Source organism: Macaca mulatta, chromosome 7 (assembly GCF_049350105.2).
Source record: "Macaca mulatta isolate MMU2019108-1 chromosome 7, T2T-MMU8v2.0, whole genome shotgun sequence".
Taxonomy (NCBI): Eukaryota; Metazoa; Chordata; class Mammalia; order Primates; family Cercopithecidae; genus Macaca; species Macaca mulatta.
In genome coordinates this window covers 149,701,516-149,718,837 of record NC_133412.1, presented here as the reverse complement: position 1 = coordinate 149,718,837, position 17,322 = coordinate 149,701,516, and the positions used below count along the sequence as shown (strand labels likewise).

The following is a 17,322-nucleotide window of genomic DNA, read 5'->3' as shown; positions in this document are numbered from 1 at the left end:
TTGCGAGGCTGAGGCAGGAGAATTGCTTGAACCTAGGAAGCGGGGGTTGCAGGGAGCCAAGATCGTGCCACTGCACTCCAGCCTGGACAACAAAGAAAGACTCTGTCTCAAAAAAAAAAAAAAAAAAAAAAAAAAGGGGGGAGTGGGGTGGAAGTATAGACCACATGACAGGTGGGTTGTTGGGGCAGCCCAGGCACCTGGTTGGCCCCCTCCTTTTTGCCCACCCCTGTATTAGTCTTGCTCCAAGCTTGTCTTGTGTGCCTGTGGGAGAAGGGGATGGAAAGCTCTGCCTGTCCTTCTCCTCCACAAGGGAAGTGGAAGAGACTCTTCAGTACCCAAGTGAAAGCCCTGGTGCCTTGTGACTTGGTCCTGGTTTGTGACAGCTGACAATGGGATCTTTGCATAGGTGGGTGGGACATTTGGGCTGATAAGGGAGAGATGTCTATAGAAGTGAGATCAATTGCCTTGAAAAAGTAAGTAGGAGGAAAGGTCTCAAAAGTCTCGTAGCTCTCCTCCCCCACCATTCTGCAGAGAAGGCTTCACTTCTGACCATCAGATGCTGGACTTCGAATGGCCAACCCCAGGAGCCCCTGCCCATCCATGCAAGGGGAGGATATAATGAGAGAAAACCCAGAGGTAGACCACAACTGTAGGGATAGGCAGCCAGGGACTGGGGCCACTTGGGGTGAGGAAGATGAGGATGTAGAGTCACCTTTGTTCTTAGCACACTTCAACGGGGGTCTCTTAGGTCTGCCAAGAAGGGTCTCCACTTCTTTGAGACCTGAAGCCACAGGTGCTGCCTGGCTTCACAAAACCAAAAGTTGACATAGAAAAGAACCGGGCCGGGGCAGACTGCAGGACCAGAGCGGTCTCTCCTTGGATCTGAAGGCTGAGTCTGAACAGAAACTGCTCATGCAGAGCGTAGGATGTTTGCCTCTGATAGAAGTGTCAGGGTAGAGTGAGGCCAGGTGGGGTGCAGATGGCATTGGGGGGAAGAACTTGGTTGGACCTGAAGGCTGAGTCTGAACAGAAACTGCTCATGAGAGCATGGGATGTTTGCCCCTGATAGAAGTGTCAGGGTAGAGTGAGACCAGGTGGGGTGCAGATGGCACTGGGGGGAAGATCTTGGTAACAGGAGTTGACGCCCCCACACTGTGTTTCCTGGAACTCTGGGTGGAACACAGGGGCCCTTCTAGAAGAATGGCTTCCAGTTCTTCCTTAATAATGCCCAGAGTACATCCAAACAGGGTTTCTCAACTTCAGCACCACTGACATCTGGGGTGAGATAATTCTTTCAGTGGAGGATTATCCCATGCCCTGTAGGATATCTGGCAGCATCCCTGGCCTCCACCCCTGTAGCTACACTCAGTGTGACAACAAAAGATGTCTCCAGACATTGCCAAGTGTCCCCTGGGGGGGAAATTGCCCCCATTTGTGAACTCCTGGTCTAAATCTAGTCAAGCAGTTGTGTACTTGCCAGTACAGCGAGCTTCCCAGCACACCACACTGTTTTTGAAACATCAAGGATGAGGTTAAGTTCTGATTCTTCTAGCGAGGGTCTTTTCCCCAGAAGCTCACTTTTGGGTTATTTCGCTCAGCTGACAAATAATGACATAAAAGGTGATCGCTAAGCTCCTTCTACTCCACAAACCTATGTTCACCGGTTTAATTTACTTTCTTGCCTATGAGGACAGGTAGAGAACAGTGGAGGGGTTGGCTGGGTGTGAGAAGGAATTCTTAGCCGGGAAAGACCACCAGTGCTACATCTGTTACTGGGGGAAGCACATTTCCTGTTTCCTGTTTAACCTGCCCTACGGTCTAAGGCCTTCTTGGCAATACGTCTCCCCTGGACCTGTGATAGCATCTCACCCTTAACACGATTGATTCTCTCACCCAGTTCCCAAGCTTGCCCTCCCTCAGTCTTTCCCATCTCAGTGGATAACAACCTTACTCCTTCCAGTTTCTGGGGCCGAAATCTTTGGAATTACCTACGTCTCCTTTCTTTCTTTCACATTCCACATTCAACTTATCAACAAATCTGGCGGCTTCAAAATAGATCTAGAACCCCAGCACTTCTTTTTATTTATTTATTTTTTGAGACAGAGTCTTGCCATGTCACCCGGGCTGGAGTGCAGTGATGCGATCTCGGCTCACTGCGACCTCCGCTTCCCAGCTCAAGTTATCCTTCAGCTTCAGCCTCTGAGTCGCTGGGACCACAGGTGCGAGCCACCACGCCAGCTCATTTTTGCACTTTTTGTAGAGACAGGGTTTGACCAGGTTGCCCAGGTCTCCAGCTCCTGAGCTCAAAGTGGCCCACTTACCTTGACATTCCAAAGTACTAGGATTACAGGCATGAGCCACTTTGGCCAGCCCCCAGCGCTTCTTAACACCTGCTCTGAAACGTCCCTGCTCCAAGCCACAGTCACCTCACCAGCGGTCTTCTAGCTGGTCTTCCTGCTTCTACCCTGTCGTTTTGGAGCGTGTTATTAACACAGCAACTGAAAGAGGAGAGGGACAACCAGAGCCCCCATGACAAGTTTGGGGCAAAACTAAGATAGGGGTGGGCACAAAGGTAGGGCCAGCCAGGTGCCTCTGGTGGCCCAGGAAGACTTGAGAATGACACACCTATCCCATGTACTTCCACCCTGGCCCCATTCTGAAGACCCCTATTTAAATACATGACCTAGATAAAACCCCAACACCATGTTCAATGTCCAGTCAGACACTTTCAAAGAAACAACAGCCCAGCAAACCACAAAACAACTGAAAGTGGTCCTATTAAAATGTGTGATTGCGTCACCCCTGTATTCAAATGCTTCCACTGGTTCCTCATGTAATCTCTCAGCATGAGAGCCACACTTACTATCACCTTGTGTCCCTCGTTTCCCAGGGCCTCACCCATTCCATTTCACCCACACTCCTTTCCTTGATGCTTACTGAATACGCCAAGCATAGTCTTACCCCAGGGCCTTTGCCCTGGCTGCTCTCTCTGCATGAAGACCTCTCCCTCCATACACCCACATAATCCTCACTTTCTTTAACTTTTGTTGTTGAGTGTAACATCCTCATTGAGACTGCTCTGATCACTCCTTGAAAAACTGTAGGCCGGGCGCAGTGGCTCATGCCTATAATCCCAGCGCTTTGGGAGGCTGAGGAGGGCGGATCACGAGGTCAGGAGATCGAGACTATCCTGGCTAACGTGGTGAAACCCCGTCTCTACTAAACCTACAAAAAATTAGCTGGACGTGGTGGCGGGCACCTGTAGTCCCAGCTACTCAGGAGGCTGAGGCAGGAAAATGGCGTGAACCTGGGAGGCGGAGCTTGCAGTGAGCCGAGATTGCACCACTGCACTCCAGCCTGGGAGACAGAGCCAGACTCTGTCTTAAAAAAAAAAAAATTGTAGCGTCCACCCCTTTTCTGCTCACCCATACCTTGCTTCCCCCCAACTCACTTACACTATATACATTCTAACAAACTATATAATTTGGTTATTTGCTGTGCTTATTTTCTCTCTCTTCCTCCCAATAGACTGTCTGCTCCATGAAAAATGAAGATGGATTTAGTTTGTTCTTGTTTCTCTCTTTTTTTTTTTTTTTTTTTGAGGCAGAGCCTCGCTCTATCACCCAGGCTGGAGTGCAGTGGTTCGATCTCGGCTCACTGCAATCTCCGCCTCCCAGGTTCATGCCATTCTCCTGCCTCAGCCTCCCGAGTGGCTGCGACTACAGGTGCATGCCACCATGCCCAGCTAATTTTTTTGTATTTTTAGTAGAGATGGGTTTTCACCATATTGGCCAGAATTGGTCTTAAACTCTTGATCTCATGATCCACCCGCCTAGGCCTCCTAAAGTGCTGGGATTACAGATGTGAGCCACCGTGCTCAGCCTTGTTTGTTCTCTTTATGGAGATAGTCTCCGTGCCCAGAATAGTGTCTGGCACAGGGTAGATCCTCAGTAAATATTTGTTGAATGAATAAAAGAATGAATGAATGACTATTAGTTGAGTTTTTCCCCTTTCTTTGAAGCTTCACTTTTTTGCTAACAAAACAACAACAACAACAACAACAACAAAGAGAGACTAGAGAATGAATGGAGATGGAGATATGGATGAGGGTTAAGTCTTTGAAAATATGAGCTATTAGTTGGTCTGATCACAATTACATGTATAAATGGAAAAAGTAGCACAGAATATCCTAGTATACAGATAATCAAATCAAGATTTTCATTTTGACTGCATTACATGATATTATGGTTGAATTTTTTTTTCCTAATTACTTTTTTCTTAAGAAAGCAGCATAAATACCAGCCATGTGTGCATTCTTTTAAGGTGAATTACCCAAAAAGAATCTATAAATTGAGTACTTTCATTCCCACAAGTACATAATGCATATCATGCATGAAGGTGTTGAATGCAAAGATAACCATGTGGTTCGTATCTTTCAAGAGCTTCAGGAGACTCACAAACCTCTCACTGAAAGTTGACCAGCCCCTGAGCTGTCCACGTATGTGGGTTCTGTGGGCATTATGGTTGGCTGTCTTCTAGACTTCTAGACTTCCAACCCACCCCTTTCCCACAGTATGGCAGCTAGGCCACTGAGTGGAACTAATTCTACCCCAAGCTGGTCATGGGGATTCATTTAGGGATAGACACAAAACCCAGTGGAGTTCAGAAAGGAGTTCAGACATTTTCCATTTTTGCAGAAAGAGATTTTCTCTCTCCCCCAGGGTGTGAAACAAAAAACTGGCAGCCTTCTTGCTACCAGGAAAGAGGCCAGCATAAGGATGAAACAAACACACAGAAGAACAGGGGGAATCAGAAAAGTTGAACCATAACTCTATTTACTTTGTGAACCTCTGGATCAAACCCTGCCTGATGCCTACCCCACCTTTGCACTCACATATAAATCCAGTAAGCTGGTATAAGCTAGAGTGTCTTTTACTTGCAACAAAAGGCATCTTGAAATGTCTTCTTTGATCTCTTTCAGGCCCTCCCCTCTGCTTCTCACTGGTCCTGTGTGTGTCCTGGAATAACACGTGGGCTGTGCTATCAGTGTTGTGTGTGTCACAGTTGCAATTCCAAATCCTAAGGCAATGAATTGGTTTTCATTTACATATATCTGATATCTCGTTTCTCTGGCATTAATGATTGCCTTGCCATTGATATTAAAAGCATAAAAGCAACAGGGAACTTCTCAGACCTGCAGCATACTTCTCCAGTTGCATTCCTGAGCTTTGCTGATGAACATGCTTTTAAAATGACACCATGGGACTCCCCAGGGAACACTGCGGCTGGGTTGCCTCTTCCAACGGCCTCTCCTAGCCTCGGCCTGAGACCCGAAGGCAATGCTGTCCAGGGGACAGTCAGCCCAGAAAGACAATGTGTGAAGAAACTCAATAGTTCCTTTCCTTATTTATTAGATTCCAGATACATGGGACCAGGATGGAAGAATCCTAGGGCATTTGATTTACATGGGGATCTCTGGGAGAACATATACAGAGGCCGAAAGACGTACAAGTAGGTGATGCTGCAATGGGGAACTGCCATTTTAAAAAATATATACATCTTAAGAAGCCATTCCAGTCATATTATCATTATTAGAAAATAAAACAATCTTTCCACATAGTGCTTTTCTTTGGTGCTGTTCCATGAGCATGGACTCTGGACCCTTCGGTCTTCTTGTCACAAGCTGGTCACCCTCCCCTGCCACTTCCATCTGCACAGAGGGAGGGCGGAGTCTATGGGGAAAGGGGGCCCCCGACACAGGTGGGTGCAGGTTCCAGCTCCTCTAAGGCTCTGCCATGGCCTCCCGACTCTGCTGGAGTCTTGAGAGTCTCTTACTTGGTTCTTAAAGTGTGGCCCGAGGAAGCTCCCTATATGCAAAGATTGGGTTTCACACATGATGAGTTCACAAAGTGACAAAGCCAGTCTGGAAACTTTAGAATGTATGAGGACAAGGGGACCAAACAAAACCCAGCCATACCACCTTCTCCATGGTTGGATTTTTATGTTTTATTTCTTGGTTCATTTCAAATTACCTGTATCATGAGAGTACAACTGAGACGGGCTGTTTCCTCTTTACAGATTTTCCAGAAATGGCAGGTTTGGGGTAAACTTGAGATCTGTTCCATTGGAGGAAGGGTCCCCTAAACTCTCCTCACTTCACCACCTTCCACTACGTCAGTCCTGTCCCCCGGAGAGGGTTCTCATCTGGCCAGGCTTCCAGGTAAGAAGTTGGCCCCTAAACTTCTTTTCTGAGTGTCCAATGGACCCTTTCAGTGCCAGGAACTTTCCCATTGGATGGAGTTCCGTTGTTACTGACACGTTTCCTGTTGTGATCTGAGGTTTACGTATAAAAGCAGCTTCCACCTCATGGACACCAACCAACAGGACTTCCGCCCCACTCTGCTAAAGGGGCTCTGAAGTGAGGCCGCTCGCAGCAACACTAGGTCCAGTGAGGCAGTGTGCAGAACACCAACACGCTCCAAGCCAGATGTTACATGGTGAGCCAGAAATGCTTTCCCTAGAAAAGACGGACAGCAGATGCCAGCTGGGCATGATGCCCTGCCGCCTGGGTCCTCCAGCTTGAGCAGGAAGTGACAGAACAGGGTGCCACCTTGGCCCCGCTGCAAGGACACAGCACAGTAAGAGACTGAGGGACCCCCAAAGTGCACACCCCAAGGTCTCTACTGTGAAGGTTTCCCCGGAGCAGAACCTCGGGGCAGAGCCTCTAAACACTGTGCTAGACTTGGTTTGTAGCTGGTGTTCCTTGATGCTGGGAAGGGGCCTTTGCCCCAAATGTGTGCCTCCACCCAAATGAGGGAAGATGGGCTGCATGGAGGGCCAGGCATGCAGCATCCTGGGTAATGGCTCCAGTACCTACTCATCAAGTGACTCAGACCTGATTCCCCAAAGGCAAGCAGAGCTGTGGGGGACACACCACTGGTCTGGGAGGACTCTTGGAATCCTTAACATTTTCTGTGTGGGACACCATCAGAGAGCTGCTCTGCGGTTTGTGGATTTCAGCCATTCCTCCTGTCTGGGATGACCTCAGCACGTCCGAGCCCGGAAGCCCAGGCTGGGAGGTTCCTGGGGTAGAACCAGGGAGGCAGGACCAGGGCTTCTGTGGAAAAGCTGCAGAAAGGCACCTGGCCTCCTGGTGTCCTAGTGCCAGGTGAGATCTGCCTGCCTCTCTCGGTGAGGGGGGTGGACTAGAAGGGCATTGACTGGGGATCCCCGGGGGGTTGCTCTGATTCCTGCTTGTGAAGGCAGCTGATCCGGAAGGGGCATTTTCCATCATGGCTTGATACTCTTTCATCCTTGGGAGATCCTCTAAGCTGCCCTTAGCCAACATGTGAGCACAAATGGGTGTTCAGGGCTGCCCCTTGAATGAGTGAAAACTTTCATGGCCGTCCACAGAAATACGGTGACCCACTGTCCCAATGTGCCTGGAGTGCAGGAGTTTCCTGGGACAAAGAAACATCCCAGGATGGTTGGTCACCCGGCACAGCCAGGGGGACTGCAGGCGTCCTGCCAGAGAGCTGGCGTGCTCACAGTGCCCAGGGGAGCTACACCAAACCTCTGGTGGTGCAAGGGTGGTGTGAGGGCACCCCTCCTGTGGCACTGGCACACCAGCCCTGCGGTATGATGCTGAGTGCAGGGAAGGGAAGCCAGGAAGGATGAGGCAGGCTACCCCGCTGAGCTTCCTCTCTTTAGGGCTCCCCTGCCTACTTACTCAGCTGCTGGGCCTTTCTGTGCTTGGTAAAGATGGGTCTGGGCCTCTGCCCATCCTGCCCTGATCCTCCCCCCCCCGGGAGTGCTCTCAGATGGAGCCAGGCTCCTGAGCTTCTCACAGGCTCACCTGGCCTGGACCTGCCCTTCAGGGAGAGGGGGAAGGCAGGAAGCAGGAGAGGGTTCTGGGGAGGATGATATGGTCCCCGCTTTTCTCTGTGCCAGCACGTTCCTGTCTACAGGCCCTGGAGTCACCGTGGCTGGCTGAACCCACTGGGTGAGTGAGCTCTGAGGTAGGGTCAGGAATTAGCATGGGACTCCCAGGGGAGGAGAAGAAGAGGAAGAGGACAGGTGGACACTGGCACGGTGGGTGACAGGCAGGGGGCTAGGCCCCGAGGGGTGGGGTGCCCAGGAAGCACGTGAGCTGTAGCTGCTGCTCTCCTGTGGGTCCGCCCTGGCTGAAAGCTGAGTGGGAACTGTGGAAGGTATGGGGCCTCTTGAGGGGCCCCAGAGAATCTCAGAGCAGGCAGGGCCTCTGGAAGAAAGATGCTGCTGTCCCTTGCACACCTGCCCTCTGCAGAAGGAAAACATCCGGGTGGTACCCAGCCTGAGCACTGCCCACCCAGGCCGCGGAGCGAGGAGGAGGCAAGGGAGTTCGGAAATGCACACGCTGCCTCTTGGTGGCTCGGTGGAGGGGAGGGGGCACTTGCTCCAGTGGTCTCCACTCCCGAAGGGAGTCAGCCCTGGCCCAGGCCTCCGCACCGCCCATGGAGAAGGAAAGACATACCAAAGAAAAAGCCAGTTACAGATGAGCCCCGCACCCCTGCCCCCCAATCCCCGTCCCCCGCCCCACTGCACCCGAGAATCTGCACACAGCCAGGAGGTGAGAAACCCCTGCCTCTGGGACAGCTCAGAGCCATGATACAGGGGTTGAAGGTGGAGGCTGGTGGCTGTGGAGGTCTCCACCTCGGTCTGTCCATTTGTCCGTCTGTAGGTGGGTATTGGTCCGTGTGCAGGGCCATCAGACCTTGGCCTCCAGCATCTCCAGGAAGAGTTTGTGCATGGGCACTTTGCCCTGCAGTTTGACGCTATAGAAGTGCTGCACGGCCTTGGCGGCCGTCTGCCGCAGCAGGGGCAGTGTCAGCAGCAGCTTGCCCGTCCTCCGGGGCTCCTCGTGGCGCTGGCTCAGCTCGTAGTCCTGCAGTGCCTCGTGCAGCAGGTCCTGCAGCTTCTGGACGGCCTCCAGATCCTCGATGTACATGGAATCTGCAGGCACAAGGACGAGCATTAGCAGGCTTGGCCGGGGAGTGCTGCCTGGCATGGGTGTCATCTCGGGGTCCAGGTGGCAGCATGGAGGCAGGCAGGGGTATCTTCAGAACCCTCACTTCACAGAGAGCCAATCTGAGGCTCAGAGAGGTTAACTGCCAGTCGGAGGTCACAGAAGCTAATGACAGAGCTGGGGCTCAAACCCAGGGAGAGACTGGCATCTACAGAGGACATTTCTCAAGAGGTCACCAGGGGGTGGCAGCAGAGACACTGGAGCCAGACTGTTGAAATCCTGTGTACCTTACTTGCAGGCTGTGTGACTTTAGGCAAGTTATTAACCTCTCTGTGCCTCATTTTCCTCACTTGTAAAATGGGATAATAGCCATGCCTACCTCAAGGGCTTAAAGGAGTTAAACAGGTCAAGGGTTTATAACAGAACTTGTCACAAGTCAGTGCCCTGGTAGCAGTATCACCCTTACCACCGCCCCTAGCCCCATCACGGCTAACACTATGACAACCACTGCAGCTGCCGCTGCCAGGCACCAGCTCCCCAAGTCTTCAGTGCAATCGCTAACCTGACAAAATTCTGTCTATAGGACACAGAATACAGGCACAGATATAGGGGCTGAGCTCCGTGTCAGGGTGCCCCGTGGTGGCAGCATGGGGCACGGTGATGGAGGGAGCTGTTGGGAGTTCTCTAAAATCTTGGGAAAGGTTTTGAACTTAGGCCATGACCTAGGGGTTCAAACAAAATTTACCTATATCCCAGCATAGCAGGGAGGCACCTGCTGATGGCCACGTGACAGCTGGGTCTGAGCCGGCTGAAAAACACGGGAGTGAGGACTCAGGGTTGCGGTGAGGGTGACTGAAGCAGCACATTACCCAGAGCTTGGTTAGCACCTAATCAGTGTCAGGTAGTGTTATTCCTGTGGGGACTCAGGCTGGGGTGAGTGTCCTTGCAGGGCTGGGTCTTCACTGGCTCCACATCCAAGCCTCCTCCACATTTTTCTGCTCCCTGCTACCAAGGCAGTAAGCACTCCTTCGTCATCAGGTGGGAGACGAAGCAAGGCCCCATTCCTACACTCTCGGCCACTTACAGAGTGGGTACCTAACATGGCTGGGCCCTGCCATCTGGGCTCCTGTCTCTTGCCAGCTCCCTCTCCCCGCCCTCTCCATCCTCCCCCCACTCTCCCCAAGGAGGCCAAAATTGGCAGCTGCCTTCGACCAAAAATGAAATAAAATAACATTGCAAGATTAATTTCTTTGCAATCCATCAGCAGGTCTGTATTGATGGCATTGATAAACTGTTAATTACAAAATCAATGGCTATGAATTTTTCCTGCTGTCAGGGAGCTTTGGGGATGGCTGGGATGTGGGGTAAACGGCAGCCAGCAGGCTCCAAGGGGGCCGTGGTGTGGGGTCACAGTCTGCCTCTGATGTGCTTGGGCACTTCTGCCCAGCGTCAGCCCCCTGAGCTACTGGACCCACACCTGAATCATCCCGTGCACTCAGCCTCAGCAGTGGCACCCATGGTGGCCCTGGCGGCTGCTGCTAGGACACCTCAATTGTCTCCTGGACCCATCCCTTCTCCAGCCAACACATTTTCTCTATTGTGCCTGGGTGATCTTTCTCCATCAAGGCTGGGGAGGGTCACTTTGGTACAACGCTTCCTGTCTCCCTGTACTGACCCCATCACAATCCAATCCCTTCACAGCCCTTGAGCTTCTGGTCTGAGCCCAGCCTGCTTTTCTAGTCTCTCCCCCAAACTGGCCTGTTCTTTCCCCATTTCCCGCCTGGAGCCAATGGCCCCACTACAGAAGTTTACCCTCCCTCTTCCCATCCTACCGAATCATCTCTTGCTTTAAGACCTCACTCAGCATCTGCCTCCCCAGCTGAAAACAATTTACTCTTTCCTCCTTGAGCCCTTTTCATGATCCTCTCTTATGCCAGGAATCACTGGCTCTTTCTGCCACATCCGAGTTGATGTCTTATCTCCCTTGGAAGCAGGGGCTACCTCCAACTGGCTCCTCTTCCCCAGGCCACTCACTATGCCCCGCAGAGCCCAACAGAAACACAGTGAGCTAGGAGGGATCTGTGCCAAGCACGGTGCCCACGGCCTTATGTGCGTCACTGCACGTTCTTCACAATGAGCTGCTGTTCTCCCCATTTCACAGATGAGGAAACTGAGGCTTTCAAAGGTCAGGTTGCCAGACACTCAGCCAGCAGGTGGCAGAGGCAGCACTTGAACCCAGGTCTCACTGACTCTGAAGTACACGCTTTAAACCCAGCCTGCTCAAAGTGTGGTACACAGACTGGCTCCTGCCTGCCCTCTGGATGTTACTGGTCTGTGATAAGAAACTGAGAGTAAGCATTTAGAAACTTTACAGCACTTTGGAAGGATGATTTATATTTATGTCTGTTATATGTAAAAATGTAAAAATTTGACTCATGTTTTATACATCTGGTTTTTAATTTCATTTTTCTAATAATTTATTTCTGTTGTACTTTACAAAATGATCTATCCATAATGGATTGAACATTTTGAAACACCTAAGAATGGGTCCTTCATCACAGGTACTTTGGCAAGCACTCCTTTAAATCATTACTTTATTTTATTTATTTATTTGTTTCTGAGAAAGGGTCTCACTCTGTCGCCTAGGCGGGAAAACCATTACTTAAAAAAAAAAACAACACTAGCCAGCCTGCTTTCTGAGTATCTGCTTGGTAGCCACAGGGCCTTATGCTAAATCCCTCCGTGCTGGGAAGGAAGCATTCCCGTCATCAAGGCCTGCGGCTCTCTGGAATAAGCAATGTCTGTCAACTCTTGGGGGTCAGCCAAGGCCCTGAACATCACAGACTCCTCCTCCACCTCCAGCTTCTCATCCTGTGCACCAGCTGCAGGATGGCTCTCTACGTGTCACTGGGGCAAGAAGTCCGGAGACCTGAAACCTCATACCATATGACAAAGTACACTCAGGCAAAGTCTGATGCCAACAGAAGCTCCTGATGGACTCATATCGACAAACCACCACAGGTCCTCAGGTGGGGGTGTGTGTGTATGTGTGTATACACATGTATGTGGGTGCATATGTGGGTACGTGCATGCACATGTGTTCACGTGTGTGTACGTGTGGGTGTCTAGGCATGTGCATGTGTTTGTATGTATACATGTGCATATGTGTATGTGTGCAGGTCCATGTGAGATCAACAGAAGAGCAGCTGAAAGCTGGTGTGGTGTGGTCCAGTACTGAGGACCAAGTAAGAGTGGAGGAGACACCACCTCTTTATTTGCCTCTCCCAACACAGCCAAGATTGAGCTCTGTGTCTGGTGTAAGTAAGGAGAGCCCAGAATAGAGGACTTGAGCTCTAAAGCCTGGCCAGCCTTCCTATACCTGGCTTCATGCACCTTGCTTCCTCTGCTTTAACTGCTTTTGCTCCTCCTCCACCCGTTGGAACCCCCAAACCCTCAGCAATGCCTGGTTCAAATGCTCCCCTCTGTGTAGGTGAAGCACAGGACCGTGATGCTATTCTGTATGATACGTTATTGTAGAAACATGTTATTATGCATTTGTCAAAACCTATAGAACACTACAACACAGTCGGCTGGGTGCAGTGACTCATGCCTGTAATCCCAGCACTTTGGGAGGCTGAGGCAGATGGATCACCTGAGGTCGGGAGTTTGAGACCAGCCTGACCAACATGGAGAAACCCCGTCTCTACTAAAAATATAAAAATTAGCCATGCATGGTGGCACGTGCTACTCGGGAGGCTGAGGCAGGAGAATGGTTTGAACTCAGGAGACAGAGGTTGCGGTGAGCCGAGAACACACCATTGCACTCCGGCCAGGGCAACAAAAGCGAAACTCCATCTTAAAGAAAAAAAAAAAGAACAATACAACACAAAGAGTGAACCCTGATGGAAATTTGGGCTTTACTTAATAATATGTCAATATTGGGTCACTATTTGTAACACATTACTGCATTAATGCAAGATATTAATAATTGAGGAAACTACTGGGGAAGGAGGACTTGGATGGAGTGGGTGTCTGGAACTTTATGTACTATCTGCTCAATTATTCTGCAAATTGGCCGGGTGTGGTGGCTTACGTCTGTAGTCCCAGCACTTTGGGAGGCCAAGGCAGGTGGATCACCTAAGGTTAGGAGTTTGAGATAAATCTGGCCAACATGATGAAACTGTGTCTCTCCTAAAATTACAAAAATTAGCCAGGCGTGGTGGCAGGTTCCTGTAATCCCAGCTACTCAGGAGGCTGAGGCAGGAGAATCGCTTGAACCCAGGAGGCAGAGGTTGCAGTGGGCGGAGATTGCACCACTGCACTCCAACCTGGGCAACAAGAGCAAGATTGTCTTAAAAAAAAAAAAAAAAAAGTTATTCTGTAAATCTAAAACTATACTTTAAGAAAACAGCATTAGGATTCTCTAACAAAGAATGCACTACAATTTTGGAATTCAATGTGTAAATATTCTCTGTGGGCGTATGTAAAATTTTTATTATTATTTTGCACTCATTTATTATTAATAAAAGATTTGAACTAAAAAAGTGACATCCTTTTCTGTATTAGATCAGGTTCCCTGGGAGCAGAGCCTGAGGCAGGGGTTTAGATAGAGACATTTTGGAGGGCATGTGTTCAGGAGAAAGGAAGTGGAGAGGCAGGAAGCACAGAGAAGGAGAAAGCAAGGCAAAGATGGGACCTTGGCTTAGCCTGAGCCCATGCAGGGCTCTGATCTGGACTTTTGTCCCCATGTGGGTCCACCACTGCCTGGTGGTGCCAAGGAAAGGGCCACATAACCCTCTGGGCAAGGCAGAGGAGGGCAGGCCCTGCAAAGGGGTACCTATGAGCTGTTAGCAGCTGGGGGATGGATGCACTAACCCAGTAAAAGGGATCCAAGTGGGTCATCAACAGCACCCCCTGCATGCGCCACGAAGCCATGTGCTAGGGCAACCAACTGTCCCATTTTGCCAGGGACTGACAAGTTTCCTGGGATATGGGACTTTCAGTTAAAGCAGGACAGTATTGAGCAAACCAGTTGGTTACCCTGTGTGTACTGTCTACATCTGGGAGCCAGTTCTCCCTCTTCCATATGCTAATAACACTTTGGGTCCTCTGTCATTAATAATAATGATAATATTTAATATTTATTGAACATTTCCTCTAGGCCAGGCACCGGGCTGAGTGCTTTATTGTCAGTCGATCTTTAATACTCACAAAAGCACTTGGGGATGGGCGTGGTGGCTCACATCTGCCAAGGCGGGTGGATCGTTTGAGGCCAGGAGTTTGAGACCACCTGGGCAATATAGTGAAACCCTGTCTCTACTAAAAATACAAAAATTAGCTGGATGTGGTGGTGCCTGCATGTAGTTCCAGCTACTCAGAAGGCTGAGGCACAAGAATCGCTTGAACCCGGGAGGCAGAGGTTGCAGTGAGCCGAGATTGTATCGTTGCACTCCAGCCTGGGTGACAGAGCGAGACTCTGTCTCAAAAAAAAAAAAAAAAAAAAAAAAAAAAAAAAAAAAAAAGAAGCACTTGGAAGAGGTGCTCAGAATATCCCCACTGAACACACAAGAACACTGAGTTGCCCAAGGTAATACTGCTAGGAAGTGTCAGAGACAGAATTTGAATTTGGGTCTATCTGACCCAGACCTGGACGGTTAACTCAGCCACACACTGCTCTGCAGCAGAATCATGTGTGTGATTCCTGACATGTGCTCTCTTTAGGGAGGGTACCCTGTATTTATCCTTCTCCTGCAGCCCCTGGCACCCAGCACCATTCCCTGAATAGTGTGGAAGCTCTCTCAGTGCAGATAATGGTTCCATTCAAGTTCATTCACTGGCATTCCCCAGTGCCTGCCTTTCTCCTCAGATAATCTAGCCAGAAGCTGGTGGATGCTAATGAAATGGAGTGAGTCCTCCTCTGTAACTCCAGCTTAAACCACTCAGTTGGGAAGGTTTTATCCTCCTGTGTTCAAGCAATTTGACTGAAAGATTCAAGGAATGGGGTATAGGTTCAGGTTGATTTTGGAATCAGAGGATCTTGGTTTGACTCTTAACTCTGACACTTTTTAACTGTGTGACCCTGGGTGATTTTCTTTACTTTTCCAGGTCTCGGTTTCCACATCTGTAAAATGGGGTTGCAACAATAAGAATTTTACTCTCAGATTGTTTGTAAGAATTCAATAAACTCCTAGCTAATTTAATAAGTTGACACTGAGCGTGGTGGCTCATACCTGTAGTGCCAACACTTTGGGAGGCTGAGGTGAGAGGATTGCTTGAGTCCAGGAGTTTGGGACCAGCCTGGGCAACATAGTGAGACCCCCATCTCAATAAAAAATAGAAATAAGAATTAGCTGGAGTAATGGCACATGCCTGTAGTCCCAGCTACTCAGGAGGCTGAGGTGGGAGGATGACTTGAGCCAAAAGTTTGAGACTGCAGTGAACTAGGATCAAGCCACAGCACTCCTACCTGGGCAACAGAACAAGACCTTGTCTATAATAAACAAATAAATAATTGAGTGCTTTTTATGTGCCAAGCATGTTGCAAGCAATATAATTATGTATAAAGAAATCCTGTCAATAGCCTTGTAGAGTAGGGACTGTTTGCTGCCTTCCTTTTACTGATGAAGAAACTGAGGCACAGAGTGAAGCAACCTGCCCAAATGGTAGACATGGGATTTGCTCCTTAGCAATGTGGCCTCAGAACCCATGTCCTTAGCCAGTGTGCCAGTCTGGATGTCTGAGGCTTAGGAAATGCTCAGCCAGTGCCAGCCTTCATCACCAACTTTTTATCTGCAAGCCACCTCTCGGACAATCTTCGGTGATAAAAATTTCAGTGTTTTCTTTTCATCTCTATCCAAGGCAGCCAGTCCTGCCCACAGGCCCCAGAGATGGGCTCACTAGGCCTATGCAGACCCCCATAATCTCCCCCTCCAGGCCCCGCTGCCGCCCTTACCGGAGTTGGCGAGGGCCAGGGCCTTGAGCGTCACAAACTCCTCCTTTTCCACCTTGAGCTTCTTGTACCTGCGCACCAGCTGCAGGATGGCCCGGTAGAGCTCCAGCAGCCCCGCGAGGCGGGAGTGCTCCTCATCCATGATGTAGTCCTCAGCATACACCAGCTTGTCGTCATAGGGCAGCGAGCGGTACACGATGCCCAGGATGAGGATCTCCATCCAGGCACTTTGCAGCAGGCTCATCTGGTCCCCCAGGGAGAGGTTGGAGAAGCCTGCGGGAAGAGGGGACACAGAGGGCAGTGGCAGGTCAGAAGGGCAGACCAGGAGCCTCCCTGGGGCTCGCTAGGGGGAAGAGGTTGTAGGGTGTGGCTGTGTCTCTGGCACCCTTGGTTCCTGTCCCCCGGCCTTCCTTGTGTGGTGTAAGACTCACTGTCCTCCCCTTGGGGAATGTGTCAGACTTGGAATTCACGGAAAAGACTGAAATAAGAACTCAGTCAATGTTGACAGTTGTTGCTATCATTATTATTGTTAGTTCTATGGTATTTTCCAAATGTCTGTAGAGGCTTTTTGATTCATTCAATGCATTTGTAGTTAGAGGAGTGACTGAGTACATACGAGAGCAGCATTACGAGCTCTCGGCCACTCTGGGGAGTTTCCAGGGCCCACTCTCTGCTCAAACCAGACGAGGCTTTCGTGTTTGAAAATGACACCTGATCCTTGATGCAGCCTCAGCTGTGCAGAAACCCACAGGCCTTACCAAGAATGAGGACACAGCTGTTCAAAGCCACAGGGGAAGGCCCCAGCGACCACAGCCTGGGGCTGCTAAGAGATCAAGAGTCCCCGGGGTCAGGGGCACTTTCTCACAGGACAGCCTGTCCTCCCAGAGTCAGAGCACCCCTTCCTGGGCCATCATTCTCTGCTTCACGATGACCCAGCAGTCCTGTTCTGGGAGCTTGGAATCATGGGAGTTCCCCGCTCCCTGCTACTGAGGAGGCTGATTCCACAGTGAAAATGAAGCTGGGCACGGAGAAGGCTCCAGAATTGCGACACTGTCTTGTCCAGTGAGCTCTGGGTATTGCCTGGGTTGAACGCTGACTCCCATTTACTAGCTGTAGGCTGACCTTGTGAAAACCATGCAACTTCTCCAAACCTTACTTTCCTCATTTAGGAAATGGTTTTTTAGTAGGGTCTACTTCAGAGAGTTGCTGTGAGGTCTAATTGAGACGATGATTCCAGAACAAACTAAGTATTTACCGAGCTATTATTACTAATGATGAGATGAGAGTCCTCATCTGCAAAACAATGATAATATACTGGAATTGCATTATACACGCACTTAAATTAGGCAAAGTCAATTAACATCTTGAT

General features: G+C 50.0%; 1 protein-coding gene across 3 annotated transcripts in view; it reads right to left on the bottom strand.

Annotated features, from left to right (window-relative positions):
* Positions 1 to 5,394: 5,394 nt before the first annotated feature.
* The window catches only part of ESRRB (estrogen related receptor beta), a 190,271-nt gene continuing 178,343 nt past the window's right edge, over positions 5,395 to 17,322 (bottom strand). For all 3 annotated transcript variants that reach the window (XM_015144175.3, XM_077941539.1, XM_077941540.1), the window contains exons 6-7: positions 15,957 to 16,226; positions 5,395 to 8,991 (exon numbers count right to left, since the gene is read on the bottom strand). In XM_015144175.3, coding sequence (XP_014999661.1) covers positions 8,747 to 8,991; positions 15,957 to 16,226 — 515 coding nt within the window. In that variant the 3' untranslated portion in view covers positions 5,395 to 8,746. The remainder of the gene's footprint in view (positions 8,992 to 15,956; positions 16,227 to 17,322) is intronic.